Genomic DNA, 20,582 nt, shown 5'->3' on the forward strand with positions numbered 1-20,582 from the left:
GATCCCAGAAGGGTGGCCTTTTGCAGTTGTTGTTGTTGTTGTTGTTGTTGTTATTATTTATCCTAGCAAGCCTCTGGTTATTGATTATTTGGTGTGTTTTGTTTACCCATCATGACTCAAAGCCATGGGATCCTGGGAATGGTAGTTTTGCAAGGTCTTGAGCTGTAACCTGCCTCGAGCCACAAAGAGTGGTAAGAAATAAAATTATTATTATTATTATTATTATTATTATTATTATTATTATTATTATTATTGGAGCCTCCGGTGGCCAAGGGGATAAAAGCCTTGTGACTTGAAGGTTGGGTTGCTGACCTGAAGGCTGCCAGGTTCGAATCCCACCCGGGGAGAGCATGGATGAGCTCCCTCTATCAGCTCCAGCTCCATGCGGGGACATGAGAGAAGCCTCCCACAAGGATGGTAAAAACATCAAAACATCCGGGCATCCCCTGGGCAACGTCCTTGCAAACGGCCAATTCTCTCACTCCAGAAGCTACTCAGGTTGCTTCTGACACGGGAAAAAATATATTATTATTATTATTATTATTATTATTATTATTATTATTATTATTTTATGACACAGCAAACAAGATAGACATGCTGGATTTCATATCACAAAATCGCAAGTCGAACACTTCCCAAGTGTCTAGGACTGTGTGATGTATTTTCGGATGATGCGCGCAGATCCCAGCAGGGTGGCCTTTTGCAGTTAGCAGATCGTAATTTTGTCAATATCTATTGTTTCCAAATGCCGGCTGAGATCTTTTGGCACGGCACCCAATGTGCCCATCACCACCGGGACCACCTGCACTGGTTTCTGCCAGAGTCTTTGAAGTTCAATCTTGAGGTCCTGACAGCGGCTGAGTTTTTCCTGTTGTTTTTCGTCAATGCGACTGTCACCTGGGATGGCGACATCAATGATCCAAACCTTGTTCTTTTCCACAACGGTGATGTCTGGTGTGTTGTGTTCCAGAACTTTGTCAGTCTGGATTCGGAATTCCCACGGTATCTTTGCGTGCTCATTTTCCAATACTTTTGCAGGTTTGTGATCCCACCAGTTCTTTTCTGCTGGGAGGTGGGACTTGAGGCATAAGTTCCAATGAATCATTTGGGCCACATGGTTGTGCCTCTGTTTGTAGTCTGTCTGTGCGATTTTCCTACAGCAGCTGAGGATATGATCAATGGTTTTGTCGGTTTCCTTGCACAGTCTGCATTTTGGGTCATCAGCTGATTTTTCGATCTTAGCCTTGTTTGCCTTTGTTCTGTTGTCTTGCTCCTGGGCTGCAAGGATCAGGCCTTCTGTCTCCTTCTTCAGGGTCCCATTCGTGAGCCAGAGCCAGGTCTTCTCCTTATCAGCTTTTCCTTCAATTTTGTCAAGGAACTTTCCATGCAATGGTTTGTCATGCCAGCTGTCAGCTCTAGTTTGTAGTGCGTTTTTCTTGTACTGGTTTTTTGTCTGCTGTGCTTTGAAGAGTTTCTGATTTTTGACTTCAATCAAAGCAGGTTCTTCACTTTGCTTTGCATATTCTGCCAGGGCATGTTCTTCTTCTTTGACTGCTTGTTTTACTTGTAAGAGTCCTCTGCCACCTGATCTTTATTATTATTATTATTATTATTATTATTATTATTATTATTATTATTATTATTTATCCTAGCAAGCCTCTGGTTATTGATTATTTGGTGTGTTTTGTTTACCCATCATGGCTCAAAGCCATGGGATCCTGGGAATGGTAGTTTTGCAAGGTCTTGAGCTGTAACCTGCCTCGAGCCACGAAGAGTGGTAAGAAATACAATTATTATTATTATTATTATTATTATTATTTTTATTATTATTATTATTATTATTACTATAACACAGCAAACAAACAAGATATATATGCAGGATTTCGTCTATTATTATTATTATTATTATTACTATATTATATTATTATTACTATTACTATTATTATATTGTATGACACAGCAAACAAGATAAATATGCTGAATTTTGTTTCACAAAATCACAAGTCAGACACTTCCCAAGTGTCTAGGATGGTGTGATGTATTTTCGGATGATGCATGCAGATCCCAGTAGGGTGGCCTTTTGCAGTTGACAGATCATAATTTTGTCAATGTCTATTGTTTCCAAATGCCGGCTGAGATCTTTTATTATTATTATTACTATTATTATTATTACTGAAGTGGGATCAGACTTTGGAGTTTTTTCCCCAGGCGTTGGAATATTTCTATATCCATCATAATTACCTTGACTGCATCCAATGCAATCCTGGGACTTGCAATTCTCTGAAAGAAGTCTATAGTCTTTCATCAAACTACAAATCCCAAGTGTCCCTTGTTCAAATGGCACGAGGATGCTCTTAAGCGATGTCATATGAAATAATGATATGAATCATACATGACAATATTTGACAGCCAGGACAATATCTCGTCTTGGTTTGTTTGTTTGTTGTTGACGATGATGTTTAATGATGCCTCATCTCGATGAATAAGGATGCATCATTATGCCCAATGAAGGCAATGTACCTCAAACATCCTATTCTGGGGAACATCCTATTCTGAAATCTGGCATCTGGGTTTGCATGACACAGTTACTCTGGGACATATTAGGAAGTGAATGGCATAATGTCATTCTTTTGTATGGGATGGAAGGCCTTTATCTAATAGGACCGGAAGGGAAACTGGATGCAAAGCTGATCTTAAAACCAAAGGCACAGAGTTCGAAGGGACCCCCGAAGGTCAGCAAGTCCAGCCCCTTACCATCCAGGAATATACAAACTCTGGACCTACACTGCCATATAATACAGTTTGAAACTGCAATATATGTTTAGTGTTTACGTTGACAATATAATCTATCTATATCTATATATATAAAAGGGTAATGAAATTTCGGCCTAGGACAAAACAACAAAACTACACATCCCAGAAACACTAAACTTGGCAGCACAACCCCTCATCCATGCCTCCATGTTCATACAACAAAAAGAAAAGAAAAATAAAGTCCTCATTAGAGGGAGAGGAAGAATTGTTTTTATCCAATTGCTGCCAGTTAGAAGGCTAAGCTCCGCCCACTTGGTCTCCTAACAACCCACTCAGCCCACGGGACAGGCAGAGTTAGGCCTCACTTAGGCCTCTTCCCCACTGCCTATAAAATACACATTAGCAGATTTGAACTGGATTATATGGCAGTGTAGACTCAAGGCCCTTCCACACAGCTATATAACCTATTTATAATCTTATATTATCTGCTTTGAACTGGATTATCTTGACTCCACACTGCCATATAATCCACTTCAGTGTGCAGTCGGACACAACTGGACTTAATGTCAGGAGAAAACCTTTACCCTTTACCTTAACTACCACCAATTCCTCAATACTTTATCTCCCATACCACCATACTTCGCCACAGCAACGCGTGGCCGGGCACAGCTAGTCTATATATATAAAAGGGTAATGAAATTTCGGCCTAGGACAAAACAACAAAACTACACATCCCAGAAACATTAAACTTGGCAGCACAACCCCTCATCCATGCCTCTACGTTCATACAACAAAAAGAAAAGAAAAATAAAGTCCTAATTAGAGGGAGAGGAAGAATTTTTTTTAATCCAATTGCTGCCAGTTAGAAGGCTAAGCTCCGCCCACTTGGTCTCCTAGCAACCCACTCAGCCCAGGGGACAGGCAGAGTTAGGTCTCACTTAGGCCTCTTCCACACTGCCTATAAAATATAGATTATCTGATTTTAACTGGATTATATGGCAGTGTAGACTCAAGGCCCTTCCACACAGCTATATAATCCATTTATAATGGACTTAATGTCAGGATAAAACCTTTACCCTTTACCTTAACTACCACCAATTCCTCAATATTTTATTTCCCATACCACCAGACTTCGCCACAGCAACGCGTGGCCGGGCACAGCTAGTATATTTATAAAAAATATAATGTGCATAATTAGGACTGAGTTAACAACAAAACCACTTGGTCAAATCACACCAAATTTGGCCACAATACTTATCACTTTCCAAGGAGTGGCCATCAAGAAAGAAAAGAAAAGAAAAGAAAAGAAAAGAAGGAAGGAAGGGTGGGCCAGAAAAATCCCATTGCCATCTTTGATTCTGATCATGCCCATTTTTTGCCTGAAATTTACCTCCGATGTTTCTAATTTTCTGGAAGAGGTTTCTTGTCCTTCCTATTCTGTTGTCTTCTTCCGCTTCCATGCTTTGCTTGTTTAAATATACAGTAGATTCTCACTTATCCAACACTCGCTTATCCAACGTTCTGGATTATCCAACACATTTTTGTAGTCAATGTTTTCAATATATCATGATATTTTGTACTAAATTCGTAAATACAGTAATTACTACATAGCATTACTGCGTATTGAACTACTTTCTCTGTCAAATTTGTTGTCTAACATGATGTTTTGGTGCTTCATTTGTAAAATCATAACCTAATTTGATGTTTAATAGGCTTTTCCTTAATGCCTCCTTATTATCCAACATATTCGCTTATCCAACATTCTGCCGGCCAGTTTATGTTGGATAAGTGAGACTCTACTGTAGTTCCTTATCTCTTCTGGCTAACCTCTGGAATTGTTCATTTAATTGCATTTAATCATCGTCGTCGTCATCATCATTATATTTATGTATACCCTGCTTTATCTCTCCCAAATGAGACTCAAATTATTGTTGTTGTTGTTATCCCATTTTTATCTCGTGAATGAGACGCAAAAGCAGCCACTGAGACACAAAGAATAACACATTACTAGCTTCAAGATTCAATAAACAGGGAATGCCTTGTCTTACATTTCCTATTCAAGGTCATGCCAGGTGAACACATTAATTTTTAAACTTACTGTGTTGTGTGCAAGAGGGTGGTGTGGATGTCACTGTCCAGGGATGGTTCCGCCATTTGTCCTCGAAATTGCTTTAGGCTGGGTTGTTTGCACAGGAGCAAACAGCTTTCTAAATTGCCAGAGCGCTCTCCCATATGGCCTGCTGCGCTATTTGCAGGTGGGATGATGCCCTCGGAGGTGCATTGATGCGCACCTGAGAGTGCCCTAGGTATGAAGCAGCCAAGCTTTGAAGCTGCAAGGTCACTCCTTGGAAAGTGGTAAGTGTTGTGGCCAAGTTTGATGTGATTTGGCCCAGTGGTTTTGTTGTTCACTTGGTCCTAATTATGCACATTACATTTGTTTGTAAGAACGTAGAGACATGGATTAGGGATTGTGTTGTCAATTTTCTAGGTTGTGGGGCCTTTAGTTTTGTTGTTTTGCCCAGTGGAGCGACACCATTATCCAATTGCTTTATATGGGTCTACTCTCAATGAAGTTCAACTGCATTATATGGGTGTACACTCAGTGAAGTTCAACTGCATTATATGGGTCTACACTCAATGAAGTTCAACTGCATTATATGGGCGTACACTCAGTGAAGTTCAGCTCCATTATATGGAACTACACTCAATAAAGTTCAGTGAAGTTCAACTGCATTATATGGGTCTACACTCAATGAAATTCAACTGCATTATATGGGTCTACTCTCAATGAAGTTCAACTGCATTAAATGGGTCTACACTCAATGAAGTTCAGCTCCATTATATGGAACTACACTCAATAAAGTTCAGTGAAGTTCAGCTGCATTATATGGGTCTACACTCAATGAAGTTCAACTGCATTATATGGGTCTACACTCAATGAAGTTCAACTGCATTATATGGGTCTACACTCAATGAAGTTCAACTGCATAATATTAGTCTACACTCAATGAAGTTTATCTGCATTATGTGAGTCTACACACTCAGTGAAGTTCAACTGCATTTCATGAGTCTACACTCAATGAAGTTCATCCAACTACATTATATAGGTCTACTCTCAATGAAGTTAAATGAAGTTAAATTGCATAATATGGGTGTACACTCAATGAAGTTCAACTGCATTATATGGGTCTACACTCAATGAAGTTCAACTGCATAATATGGGTGTACACTCAATGAAGTTCAACTGTATTATATGGGTCTACCCTCAATGACGTTTAATGAAGTTCAACTGCATTATTTGGGTCTACACTCAATGAAATTCAGCTGCTTTATATGGGTCTACACTCAATGAAGTTCAACTGCATTATATGGGTTTACACTGACCATATAATGCCGTTCCAAACTGCATTATATAGCAGTGTAGATCCAGCTGCAAAAAAATTTGACTAATGGATTCAAATGTGCATTCAGTGGATTCGAATTACAAAGCCCAGATGGCTTTTTAAACGCTCGCTTTTGAAAGTGGCTTCTGCTATCTGCACGGACTTCATTGCAATAACACTGCAAGGGAGAATGATGACCGTTGGATTAAATTTAATGAGCCATTGGCGCGGCTTATATAAACCAGAGCCGGGCAGGTTCCAAGTATGTGGTTATGCTTGGCTTGCAATGCGGGCAGCTTCCAGACTCCGATCATAGTTGCAAACAAAAACAGCACAGAGAGTTAATTGCACGCGACTGCATGGTAAAAATCTACCTTGTAAAAATCCCAAACTGCATTATATGGCAGTGCAGATGGAGTCCGGGTGGCACGAAAGATGCCACTTTTCAAGAAAGGCAAGTGGCTCGTCCAAATATTGACCGTGAAGATACAACGGGTAAATACACAAAGCCGCACCTGCAAAGCAAGCCCATGTGTGTGCTTTATTTTTTTATTGTCCCGGGAAATTACAAATTTTGTATCATGCTGCTTTTGCTTTATGGCAGGCATGGGCCAACTTCGGCCCTCCCTCCAGGTGTTTTGGACTTCAACTCCCACAATTCCTAACAGCCTACCAGCTGTTAGGAATTGTGGGAGTTGAAGTCCAAAACACCTGGAGGGAGGGCCGAAGTTGGCCCATGCCTGACTAGACCTATTCCCTGAGCCTGCAAACTTGAATCCGTGCCATCAGATTGTTATTGTTGTTTGCAATTATTCCGCAACCTCATTAAACCCACAGTCATAAAAACGTGGTGGGATCATCCCTGGTATGCTTTACCGTCAAGGACCGAGCGTTGCCTCCAAGATAACATCCCAGGTGCAAAGTCATTAAAACTCCAGCTGGGATTTGGACGTGGTTTGATTATATTATGGGCAGGAAGGCCTGAGAGATCTGCTTTCAGCTTGCGTCTTCTTGTTGTTGATGTTGTTGTTGTTGTTGTTGTTGCTGAGTGAGGATTTGAACCCAGCATTCCAAGACTAGCATTCTGCTTGGGACTTAGGTCTTTACAAATGCACAAAACCAAACTGAATACACTCAAGTATAAGCCTAGTTTTTCAGCCCTTTTTTAAGACTGAAAAAAAACCCATCATGTTATACAATAAGTTACAAAAAGTAGTTCAATACGCAGTAATGCAATGTAGTAATTACTGTATTTACGAATTTAGCACCAAAATATCACGATGTATTGAAAACACTGACTACAAAAATGCGTTGGATAATCCAGAACGTTGGATAAGCGAGTGTTGGATAAGTGAGACTCTACTGTATTTACTAAATTATGTGGTAGAGGTGTTAAGGATGCTGGGAGTTTGTAGTTTGCAGAGGCAGCAGCACTCTTTGGGCAGAGGAGGCTCAAGGCCTTGTAAAACTACAGCTCAAGATTCCATAGAATGTTATTATTATAATTTTACAGTTGATGCACTCTTTGGTAGAGATGGCTAAGGACCTTGGAAAAGTACAACTCCCAGGATTTCATCGCATAGAGCCATCACAACTAAAGTGATGCCAAATTGCATTAATTCTGCAGTTGTAAATGCACATTTTGGTAGAGATGGCTAAGAATCTTGGAAAACTATAACTTCCAGGATCCCATAGCATTGAGCCATGGCAGCGAAAGTGATGTCAAATTGCATTAATTCTGCAGTTGTAAATGCACCCTTTGGCAGAAATGGCTAAGGACTGTGGCAAACTACAACTCTCAGCATTCCATAGCACTAAGCCATGGCAATTAAAGTGATGTCAAATTGCATGTAGATGCACCCAGAGTTTAGTGTAGATGCACCCAGAGTATATTACCGCCTGGTACTACTTAGTTACCACTTACTGTATATACTCGAATATAAGCCTAGTTTTTCCGCCCTCTTTTTAAGACTGAAAAAGCCCCCCTCGGCTTATACTCGGGTGAGGGTCCTGGTTGGCTTACATTTGGGTCAGCTTATACTCAAGAATATATGGTACATTTATTATTTTTCTCTATTATTATTGGTATTATTACATTTATTATTTTTCTCTATTATTGTTGCTACTATTACATTTATTTTATTTTTATTATTATTACAGTAGAGTCTCACTTACCCAAGCCTTGCTTATCCAAGTTTTTGGATTATCCAAGCCATTTTTGTAGTCAATATTTTCAATATATCGTGATATTTTGGTGCTAAATTCGTAAATACAGTAATTACAACATAACATTACTGCGTATTGAACTGCTTTTTCTGTCAAATTTGTTGTAAAACATGATGTTTTGTTGCTTAATTTGTAAAATCAAAACCTAATTTGATGATTAATAGGCTTTTCCTTAATCCCTCCTTATTATCCAAGATATTCGCTTATCCAAGCTTCTGCCGACCCATTTAGCTTGGATAAGTGAGACTCTACTGTATTTCACTCTGATCTTATTATTATTATTGCATTTATTATTTTACTCTATTTATTATTACTTGTATTATTTTCCTGTATTATTATTTATTATTATTATTATTATTATTACATGTATTATTTTACTCTATTATTATTAAAAGGATACATAAGCACATTTACATTGAAGAAGATGAGAATAATGATTGGATCAGAGTTGGACAGTCTTATCTTAAATTTGAGCTTTATGTAAATATTCAAAAACATTTAACCTACTGATGCCTCAATTAATGTAATTTTATTGGTATTTATTTTTATTTCTGAAATTTATCACCCTCGGCTTATACTCAATGTTTTCCCAGTTTTTTTGTGGTAAAATTAGATGCCTCGGCTTATATTCGGGTCGGCTTATACTCGAATATATGCAGTAGTTTTGCAGAGTCCATGTTCATATTACAACGCATAAACATCTATTCTGCGATAGTAGCCAGTGGAGTGACTTTTTCTGGACGTTTTGGCTATCTGTCAGGAAGGATCGGATTGTGACCCTGCCAACTAGGGGTTGGAATGGATGGCCTTTGGGGTCTCTTCCAATGCTGGTACTCTGTGATTCAACAGAGGCTGGATGAATATCTGTCGGGAGGGATCGGATCGTGTCTTCCTGGGGGTTGGACTGGATGGCCTATGGGGTCGCTTCCAATGCTAGTATTCTATGATTCAGTGGAGACTGGATGGCCATCTGTTAGGAGGGATCGGATTGTGTCTTTCTGCCTGGCAGACTGGGGTCGCTTCCAATGCTAGTATTCTATTCTACAACAGAGACTGGATGGCCATCTGTTAGGAGGGATCGGATTGTGCCTTCCTGCCTGGCAGAATGGGATAGGAATGGATGGCCTTTGGGGTCGCTTCCAATGCTAGTATTCTATTATTCAACGGAGGCTGGATGGCCATCTGTTAGGAGGGATCGGATTGTGTCTTCCTGCCTGGCAGACTGGGGTCGCTTCCAATGCTTCCAAGGCAGAACTACTTAATGCCTTCTTTGCCTCGGTCTTCTCACAAAAAGAAAGCCATCTTCAACCTCAGCAACACGGAATGGACGAAGGATTGGGGGAAATCCAACCCCAAATAGGGAAACAAGTTGTCCAGGAACACTTGGCCTCTCTAAACGAATTCAAGTCCCCAGGGCCAGATCAGCTACACCCAAGAGTACTGAAGGAACTAGCGGAAGTTATTTCAGAACCACTGGCAATTATCTTCGAGAGTTCTTGGAGAACGGGAGAAGTCCCATCAGATTGGAGGAGGGCGAATGTGGTCCCTATCTTCAAGAAGGGAAAAAAGAACGACCCAAACAATTACCGTCCGGTCAGCCTCACATCAATACCAGGCAAAATTCTGGAAAAGATCATTAAGGAAGTGGTCTGCGAACACTTAGAAACAAATGCGGTCATTGCTAATAGTCAACACGGATTTACCAAAAACAAGTCATGCCAGACTAATCTGATCTCTTTTTTCGATAGAGTTACGAGTTGGGTCGATACAGGGAATGCCGTGGATGTAGCATATCTAGATTTCAGTAAGGCCTTCGACAAAGTCCCCCACGACCTTCTGGCAAACAAACTAGTAAAATGTGGGCTAGACAAAACTACGGTTAGGTGGATCTGTAATTGGCTAAGCGAACGAACCCAAAGGGTGCTCACCAATGCGTCGTCTTCATCATGGAAAGAAGTGACAAGTGGAGTGCCGCAGGGCTCCGTCCTGGGCCCGGTTCTGTTCAACATCTTTATTAACGATTTAGACGAAGGGTTAGAAGGCACGATCATCAAGTTTGCAGACGACACAAAACTGGGAGGGAGAGCCAACACTCCAGAAGACAGGAGCAGAATTCAAAACGATCTTGACAGACTAGAGAGATGGGCCAAAACTAACAAAATGAAGTTCAACAGGGACAAATGCAAGATACTTCACTTCGGCAGAAAAAATGGAAATCAAAGATACAGAATGGGGGACGCCTGGCTTGACAACAGTGTGTGCGAAAAAGACCTTGGAGTCCTCGTGGACAACAAGTTAAACATGAGCCAACAATGTGATGCGGCTGCTAAAAAAGCCAATGGGATTCTGTCCTGCATCAATAGGGGAATAGCGTCTAGATCCAGGGAAGTTATGCTCCCCCTCTTTCTATTCTGCCTTGGTCAGACCACACCTGGAATCACACTGTGTCCAATTCTGGGCACCACAGATGAAGGGAGATGTTGACAAGCTGGAAAGCGTCCAGAGGAGGGCAACTAAAATGATCAAGGGTCTGGAGAACAAGCCCTATGAGGAGAGGCTTAAAGAGCTGGGCATGTTTAGCCTGCAGAAGAGAAGGCTGAGAGGAGACATGATAGCCATGTACAAATATGTGAAGGGAAGTCATAGGGAGGAGGGAGGGAGCTTGTTTTCTGCTGCCCTGCAGACTAGGACGCAATGGAACAATGGCTTCAAACTACAGGAAAGGAAGGAGATTCCACCTGAACATCAGGAAGAACTTCCTCACTGTGAGAAGGGCTGTTCGACAGTGGGACTCTCTCCCCGGGGCCGTGGTGGAGGCTCCTTCTTTGGAGGCTTTTAAGCAGAGGCTGGATGGCCATCTGTCAGGGGTGCTTTGAATGCAATTTCCTGCTTCTTAGCAGGGGGTTGGACTGGATGGCCCATGAGGTCTCTTCCAACTCTACTATTCTATGATTCTATGATTCTATTCTTCAACAGAGACTGGATGGCCATCTGTTAGGAGGGATCGGATTGTGTCTTCCTGCCTGGCAGACTGGGATAGGAATGGATGGCCTTTAGGGTCGCTACCAATGCTAGTATTCTATTCTTCAATGAAGACTGGATGGCCATCTGTTAGGAGGGATCAGATTGAGGCTTCCTACCGACTGGGGGTTGGACTGGATGTCCTTCGGGGGTCCCTTCCAATGCTAGTATTTTATGATTCAACAGAGGCTGGATGGCCATCTGTCAGGAGGGATCAGATTGTGTCTTCCTTTCTGACTGGAGGTTAGACTGGATGGCCTTTGGGGTCTCTTCCAATGCTAGTATTCTATTATTCAAAAGTGGCTGGATGGTCATCTGTCGGGAGGGATCGGATTGTGTCTTTCTGCCAACTCAGAGTTGGATTGGATTTCCCAAACAGCCCGGACTGCCTTCTCTGTTTTGGTTACATGGCACCCACGTCCCTCTCTTTGGGACGCAAAGAGAATAAACCAATTGTTCTTTGTGCCAAACAGTCGCTTGGCACAGAGAAACCATTAGATTAAGAGGAGAAAGATAAAGCTCAGACCATTCTGAGTGTTGGCAAACAGGGCTGCTGCGAACAAAAGGCAACATCACTATCAACGTTTGAAATATTGGCAGTGGTATGTATATATTTGGGGTGATTTTGGAAGCCGTGACTAACCACTTGACCAGGTAGAAATAGGTGTTTAATTCTATTTAAAATTCTGACTGTATCTACATCAAATGCAGCCAGAATAAACTGCATTATGGGTCTCTATGAACCGTACAATGCAGTTTCAGAACACATTATATGACAGCCTCTGACAGCTCATTTAGCTTCCGAATAGCCGGTCATTGCATAGTCCATATAGCTAAATATAGCTAAATACCAACCCTAGTTGCTCACAATTCGTAATTCAAATACGTAGAGAAATAAAGTTTGGAAATAAAATCTTAGCCGAAGAGGCTGTTACAAATTCTCCATGAAACCAGTCACAAAAGCATGCTAAAGAAAGCCCTTAATGTGCATTAGTGCTCTGTGTCATTACCATCTTATTATTATTATTATTATTATTATTATTATTATTATTATTATTATCATTATGACACAGCAAACAAGATAGATATGCTGGATTTCGTATCACAAAATCACAATTCGAACACTTCCCAAGTGTCTAGGACTGTGTGATGTATTTTCGGATGATGCGTGCAGATCCCAGTCGGGTGGCCTTTTGCAGTTGGCAGATCGTAATTTTGTCACTGTCTATTGTTTCCAAATGCCGGCTGAGATCTTTTGGCACGGCACCCAGTGTGCCGATCACCACCGGGACCACCTGCACTGGTTTCTGCCAGAGTCTTTGAAGTTCAATCTTGAGGTCCTGATAGCGGCTGAGTTTTTCCTGTTGTTTTTCGTCAATGTGACTGTCACCTGGGATGGCGACATCAATGATCCAAACCTTTTTCTTTTCCACAACTGTGATGTCTGGTGTGTTGTGTTCCAGAACTTTGTCAGTCTGGATTCAGAAGTCCCACAGTATCTTTGCAAGCTCATTTTCCAAGACTTTTGCAGGTTTGTGATCCCACCAGTTCTTTACTGCTGGAAGGTGGTACTTGAGGCATAAGTTCCAATGAATCATTTGGCCCACATAGTTGTGCCTCTGTTTGTAGTCTGTCTGTGCGATTTTCTTACAGCAGCTGAGGAGATGATCAATGGTTTCGTCTGTTTCCTTGCACAGTCTGCATTTTGGGTCATCAGCTGATTTTTATTATTATTATTATTATTATTATTATTATTATTATTATTATTATTAGTTTGGGTACCCAGCAATGCATGGATTTTTTGAAAAGGGCCTTGTTTGTTTTTGAGTGTTAGGTAATACCAGTTTGTTACGCCATGTGTGAGAAAAAAACCCTCAGTGTTTCCTGTTGTTTTTTTATGAATGCTCCCATTAGAAAATACATAAGGATGGGGGTGAACTACAATTCCCATAAATCTTGGGCCAATCCTCCCAAAACTCTGTCAGTATTCACAGTTGGTCATATTGGGTCTGTGTGCGAAATTTGGTCTCGATCCATCACTTGCTGGATTCGGTGTTCTCTGAATACGGATGAACTATAACTCTCTGGTGCCAAGGTCAATCACCCCGAGTTGGCAGCATTGGGTCTGTGTGCTAAATTTGGTTCAGATCCGTCATTGGTGGGGTTCAGAGAACTCACGGAATACAGATGGACTATAACTCCCAGAGATAAAGGTTGATCACCTCCAAAGTCCACCAGTATTCCCAGTTGGCCATGTTGAATCTGAGTTCCAAGTGTGGTCCAGATCCATCATCTGCTGGGTTCAGTGTTCTTTGAATATGGGTGAACTATAACTCCTGGATGTCAAGGTTAATTACCCTCACCAGTATGTTGGGGTCTGTGTGCCAAGTTAGTTCAAGGTCCATCATTGGTTGTTGCTCTTAGATTGCAAGTGAACTATATATCCCAGTGCCTACAACTCCTATAAATCATGGTGACTTCTCCCCAAACTTCTCCAGTATGTTCAGTTAGTGATCAATGCCTCTGTTTGCTGTGTACCATAGTAAAGGGTAGGAAAGGGTTAAGGAAGAGGTAGTGGGCGGAGTCATACAAATGGAGAGAGAAAGGAACACTGGGATGTGCTCGCTGTAACCTGCAATGTCCCGGGAGGGAGTGACTTCATGGCTCCTCAGCACTGGGAACTATAGCTTTTCTGTGGATGCTGGAGGCTGTCTGTGTGAGCAGACACCCGTGCTACATACACACATACAGGTTTTCACTTTTATTATGTGTACTAGCTGTGCCCGGCCACGCGTTGCTGTGGCGTTGTCTGGTGGTGTTGGTGAGAAATTGTTGAGATAGTGGTGGTATTGAATGTCTGTTGTATGGTTGTCTTTATGTTGAGTATGCATTTGGTTGTTTGTGTACTGTGAGAGTGGTGAGGATAGAGGGGGCCTATGTCCCTGTGTAGTATTGTATAGTATTTATACGTTGTCCATGTGTTGTGAATGCTTGGATTGTGATGTTTGGTGCTTAATTTGTATAATCATTACGTAATTTGATGTTTAATAGGCTTTTTCTGAATCCCTTCTTATTATCCAACATATTCACTTATCCAACGTTCTGCTGGCCTGTTTATGTTGGATAAGTAAGACTCTACTGTATATAATCTTATATTATCTGTTTAGAACTGGATTGTATGAGGCCCCTTCTACATAGCTGGATAAAATGCACACTGAAGTGAAATATCTGGCAGTGTGGACTCAAGATAATTCAGTTCAAAGCAGATAATATAAGATTACAAATGGGTTTATATAGCTGTGTGGAAGGGCCTTGAGTCTACAGCCCAGTTAGAATCAGATAATATGTGGAAAAGGCCTAAGTGAGGCCTAACTGTGCCTGTCCCCTGGGCTGAGTAGGTTGCTAGGAGACCAAGTGGGTGGAGCTTAGCCCTCTAACTGGCAGCAATTGGATAAAAACAATTATTCCTGTCCCTCTAATTAGGACTTTATTTTTCTTTTGTTTTTGTTGTATCAACCTAGAGGCGTGGATAATGGGTTGTGTTGTCAAATTTCGAGGTTGGGGGGCCTGTAGTTTTGTTGTTTTGTCTGGTGCGCTGATTCCATCACTCTTTTATATATATAGATAGATAGATTTGTGGCCTGGTCCTGAGATTTGGCCACCTTTTACGTCACGCCTCCACACCGGTGGCTGCAGAACAACCTCTTGTATTATTCGTAGCTTCTTCGCTTATGAGGAAGTCTCCACCTCGTGTAACTTGCCTCACTTTTTATTCTGTTTCGGTCTCATTTCCCCATTGGAAGCCGTTTCACAACCTCTGAGACAAGGCTTGGTTGCAGTGAGAACGACTTCCTTTTTCATCAGAACAAGTAAAAATAATCTGCGGCCCAGCCTGATAGCCATGCTTAAATCTTTGAACGGATGCCCCGTTGAGGAAGGGGACAAGCCAGTTTTCAGTTGCTCTGGAGTCAAAGGAGGCAGGGGGTTGGACTGGATGGCCCATGAGGTCTCTTCCAACTCTACTATTCTATGATTCTATGAGGGATGGATTCCAACTGCAGAATAAGAGACTCCACCTAAACATTAGGTTTGAGCGGTTCAACTGTAGAATAGTCTGCCTGGGGATTTGGTGGAGTCGCCTTCTTTGGAGGTTTCCAAACATAGACTGGATGTTTTTTCTCAATTAGAATCATAGAATCATAGAATAGTAGAGTTGGAAGAGACCTCATGGGCCATCCAGTCCAACCCCCTGCCAAGAAGCAGGAAATCGCATTCAAAGCACCCCCGACAGATGGCCATCCAGCCTCTGTTTAAAAGCATCCAAAGTAGGAGCCTCCACCACAGCCCGGGGGAGAGAGTTCCACTGTCGAACAGCCTTTCTCACAGTGAGGAAGTTCTTCCTGATGTTCAGGTGGAATCTCCTTTCCTGTAGTTTGAAGCCCTTGTTCCATTGCATCCTAGTCTGCAGGGCAGCAGAAAACAAGCTCCCTCCCTCCTCCCTATGACTTCCCTTCACGTATTTGTACATGGCTATCATGTCTCCTCTTAGCCTTCTCTTCTGCAGGCTAAACATGCCCAGCTCTTTAAGCCGCTCCTCATAGGGCTTGTTCTCCAGACCTTTGATCATTTTAGTTGCCCTCCTCTGGACGCTTTCCAGCTTGTCAACATCTCCCTTCAACTGCGGTGCCCAGAATGGGACACAGTGTGATTCCAGGTAAAGTGGTCTGACCAAGGCAGAATAGAGCATGGGGAGCATGACTTCCCTGGATCTAGACGCTATTCCCCTATTGATGAGGCCAGAATCCCGTTGGCTTTTTTAGCAGCCGCATCACATTGTAGGCTCATGTTTAACTTGTTGTCCACAAGGACTCCAAGATCTTTTTCACACGTCCTGCTGTCAAGCCAGGCATCGTCCCCCATTCTGTATCTTTGATTTCCATTTTTTCTGCCGAAGTGAAGTCTCTTGCATTTGTCCCTGTTGAACTTCATTTTGTTAGTTTCAGCCAATCATCTCTCTAGTCTGTCAAGATCGTTTTGAATTCTGCTCCTGTCTTCTGGAGTGTTGGCTCTCCCTCCCAGTTTGGTGTCATCTGCAAACTTGATGATCGTGCCTTCTAACCCTTCGTCTAAGTTGTTAATAAAGACATTGCCTTCCTTCCTTCGTGGCAGAATGGGGTTGGACTGGATGGCCCTTGGGGTCCCTTCCAACTCTAGGATTCTATGATGATTCTGTGAGCCTAACATCGAGCTGGAGGGCCCATTTGGGGTCGGAACCCAAAGTTCAAGAAGCAGTGATTTAGACCAGTTGACATTTCAAACTAGGGAGGGTTTTGATCCTTCCTTCCTTCCTTCCTGGCAGAATGGGGTTAGACTGGATGGCCCTTGGGATCCCTTCCAACTCTAGGATTCTATGATAACTCTAGGATAGGGACACAAAGTATTGTGTTATTGTTATTTTTGAAACATCAAATGTGTTATCGTACGACAGGGTTATTGTTTATATACACAATATAAAGGTGCAACTTCTCTCTATCCTGAATAAATGTCCATATTCATATGGGTTTCAAATGGGAGACATGAATCTTCTCTAAATAAACACAATAGTCCAATATATTGAAGATTTAAAAAGTCACTTATAGGTATCTTGAAGGACCATATGTGGCATCCGAGGTTGTGGTTATGTCAGAGAAGAGTTCTACATAGAGAGAAGTTGTACCTTTATATCGTGTATATAAACAATAAACCTATCGTAGGATAACACATTTGATGTTTCAAAAATAACAATAACTTAATACTTTGTGTATCTTAGTTGTAAATCTAGGATAGGGATCCCATTTGGGGTCAGGGCGCACTGTTTCAGAAGCTGTGATCAAGACCAGCTTAAATACATTGGGCATCGATGTGGTACTGTAACACTTTGGTTCATGCAAAATGTTTACATGGTCTATATAAAAGGCTAATATTATATATGCAGAGGCAAAGCCATATATGCAAAAGTTTACCATGTAAATATTTTGCATGAACCAAAGTAGTGCTGTAACAGGGGGCCTGTGCCCCTCCCTTCCTGTGAGCTGGTGCCTTTCTCCAGAAAGTTCCAAGACCAAAAGTTAGCTTGAAATCAACAAGTGAGGTCACAGGTATCACTTATGCCAAAGTAGGTATGGAAGGTGAGGAAGACCCTCAGCCATTGGTCAATATTAGATAAGCCAAGGTATACATTCTTTGTTTGCTACGACATGCTTTGCGACGGCCATTTGCATGGTACAGATCTTTAGGGTGTGTGCATCTGTTTGCCTTATCATAAATGATAACAATAAACTTAGCTTTTTGCATCTCTCACGAAATTGGGTTTTCTGCCTGATTTACCTCTTGAGCCAGAACCCATTAAAGGTACAGTAGAGACTCACTTATCCAAGCCTCGCTTATCCAAGATTCTGGATTATCCAAGCCATTAATCGGGGCCGGGCTGTGGTGCAAGCTGTTGAGCAACCAGCTGCAGCCAGCTGCAATGAATCACTCTGACCAGGAGGTCATGAGTTCGAGGCCAGCTCAGGGCCCCGTGTTTGTCTTGTCTTTGTTCTATGTTAAGGCATTGAATGTTTGCCTTATATGTGTAATGTGATCCGCCCTGAGTCCCCTTCGGGGTGAGAAGGGCGGAATATAAATACTGTAAATAATAAATTTTTGTAGTCAATGTTTTCAATATATCGTGATATTTTGGTGCTAAATTCGTAAATACAGTAATTAGAACATAACATCACTGCGTATTGAACTGCTTTTTCTGTCAAATTTGTTGTAAAACATGATGTTTTTGTTAGCAGGTGTGTGTATAGCGGAACCAGCAGCGTCCAGTTAACACTATGTGCAAAAGACTCAGACCAGGCAGAGGAATTGAAAGAACAAAGAAACTTTACTTGTTGAGTTGAAGTTAAATAAACAGTTCAGCAATCGTACAATGTCCTTGTAGTTGCATAGGATCAATAACTAATCAATCAGCATTCAAAATATATCCAACATAGCATATATAAACCAGCTACTTGACCATAGCTATAGAGAGCCTGTCTTGTTTCTGTGCTCTCCCAGCATGCTCAACTCCCAACTGACAAACTCAGCCATCTGCTATCAAACCGATACATTGTTTGAGGCGTGGCTTGCCTCTGCAAAAAGATCAGCTCCCTTTCTGCAGAGCTCTTTCTTTGCAAGAATCTTTCAAGGGATTTCTTTTACACACACACATACACATTAGCATTTTGGCGCAATAGTTTTGGTGCTTAATTTGTAAAAGCATAACCTAATTTGATGTCAATAGGCTTTTCCTTAATCCCTCCTTATTATCCAAGATATTCGCTTATCCAAGCTTCTGCCGGCCCGTTTAGCTTGGATAAGTGAGACTCTACTGTAATTGTCTTGCAGTGCTGGAAAGCGGCTCACGCTCTTGTCTCTTCCTCCAGATCCGGGCCTACATCGGGGGTCTCAACCCGGACCACAACGAAGCCGAGGACATGCTGGCCTTCCGCCTGAGCGCCCTCAACCCCATCGTCGACCCCTGGCTCTTCATCATCTTCCGCAACGCCGTCTTCCGCAGCCTCAGGAACTTCTTCTGCCACCGCCCGTGGTGGCCGCATTGGCCCCGGGCGCAGAAGGTGTCGGCCACGTTGGGCACGCAGGACGGCATCGCTTTCCAAGACTATTCCGTCTGCTGAAAGCAAGCCGTGGCAACCCGATATGGGCAGGCGCATTGGTGGGGCATCCTTCTACGGAAAGAGGTTTGCATGCAGATAAAGAGTCCAAGGATGGAGACTCCAGCCGTTTCCAAAAGGATTCCAAGCCTGGTTGAAAAATCCTTGGCACCACAAATGGGAAGTCAACGCATGCCCAATATTGGCACCTCCTTTCTGGTAGAAATGCGCTGCATCCTCAATGGCAAAGAGTCAGACTGGATGTTTTAGAAACATCCAGAGTGGATGCAGATGATTGGTCAGAACAGGGGTCATTGCGTGACAAACGTTGTTAACTGTTTATTTTTCTTCACTTTGAGTTCGAAAAAAAAAGAAAGTGGGGAGTGAAGGGACCATGAGCCAGAAAGTAGTAAACTATTGCCTATGTAGTTTTGCCTCTACCTATGTCCCTGTGAGCTGGTGCCTTTCTCCAGAAAGTTCCAAGGAGAGAAGAAAGCTCAGAGTAAACGAGTTAGGTCATTGGTATCACTTATGCCAAGTAGGTGTGGAAGGTGAGGAAGATCCTCAGCCATTGGTCAATTTAGATAAGCCGAGATATAAAATCACATGTTGCGACGGCCATTTTCATGATACAGCCCTCTGGAGTATCTACTCCAGAGCTATTTGAAAATAAACTTTGCTTTTTGCATCTCTCCCGAGATTGAGTTTTTCTGCCCGATTTCCCTCCTGAGCCAGGACCCTTTGAAGGTGGAAGGAGACCAAGGACCCATTGAATTCAGCTAAAAGAGGACAGAGAAAGAGACAGAGCAACAGACGATGGGCATGAATACGATGCCAACCTGCATGTTGGGCATCCCACAATCCCTGCATCATTGTAGTGGTGCATGTGTGGTGCTTGTTAGCATTAAATGCATGGGATTTTGACCGATTGCAAGGTGATACTGTGAATCTTTGAAGCTGTAGAAATAAAGGATGGGTTTATATAGTGTGTGCATTTCTCCGTTTGTGCCAGGGTCAAAATAAAGGGGTTTTGGGGCGCATCTACACTATAGAATGAATGCAGTTTGACAGCTCAGTGCCAAATTTCATTATGTTGTAAATGTGTTTCTTGTTATATTATGTTTATTTAAGTACTATTTTTGGGTTAGTTTTATCAGTTATCAATGTTGTTTTACTTATTTCTTGATTTGGCTTTTTTCTTCTTCTGTTTTTATTATGGCACTGAATGTTGGCCACTTCATTTGGAAACCAATGAGATAGGGCAGGTTATAAATAAAGTTATTGAAGTTATTAATGCTATGGAATCATGGGATTTGTAGTTTGGCGAGGCACTCTGGTTGAGAAGGCTAAAGGCTTTGTCTTTGTGCAGGTGGTCCCGGTGGTGATGGGCACATTGGGTGCCATGCCATAAGATCTCAGCCGGCATTTGGAAACAAGAGACATTGACAAAATTACAATCTGCCAACTGCAAAAGGCCACCCTACTGGGATCATCCGAAAATACATCACACAGTCCTAGA

The 20,582-nt window shown here is 42.1% G+C and overlaps 1 protein-coding gene across 2 annotated transcripts in view; it reads left to right on the forward strand.

Annotated features, from left to right (window-relative positions):
• The window catches only part of ptgir (prostaglandin I2 receptor), a 46,058-nt gene extending 26,012 nt beyond the window's left edge, over window positions 1–20,046 (forward strand). Inside the window, exons 1-2 of one of the 2 annotated variants that reach the window (XR_010000786.1) lie at window positions 11,884–11,986; window positions 18,836–18,971. Coding sequence is in view for 1 of the 2 variants with exons in the window: in XM_062962662.1 (XP_062818732.1) it covers window positions 18,836–19,087 (252 nt within the window). In the remaining variant the exon portion in view is untranslated. Of the gene's footprint in view, window positions 1–11,883; window positions 11,987–18,835 lie in introns of those variants that run through there. The other variant, XM_062962662.1, reaches the window with a different exon arrangement.
• Window positions 20,047–20,582: the final 536 nt, after the last annotated feature.

Source organism: Anolis carolinensis, unplaced genomic scaffold, assembly GCF_035594765.1.
Source record: "Anolis carolinensis isolate JA03-04 unplaced genomic scaffold, rAnoCar3.1.pri scaffold_10, whole genome shotgun sequence".
In the NCBI taxonomy this organism is placed as follows: Eukaryota; Metazoa; Chordata; class Lepidosauria; order Squamata; family Dactyloidae; genus Anolis; species Anolis carolinensis.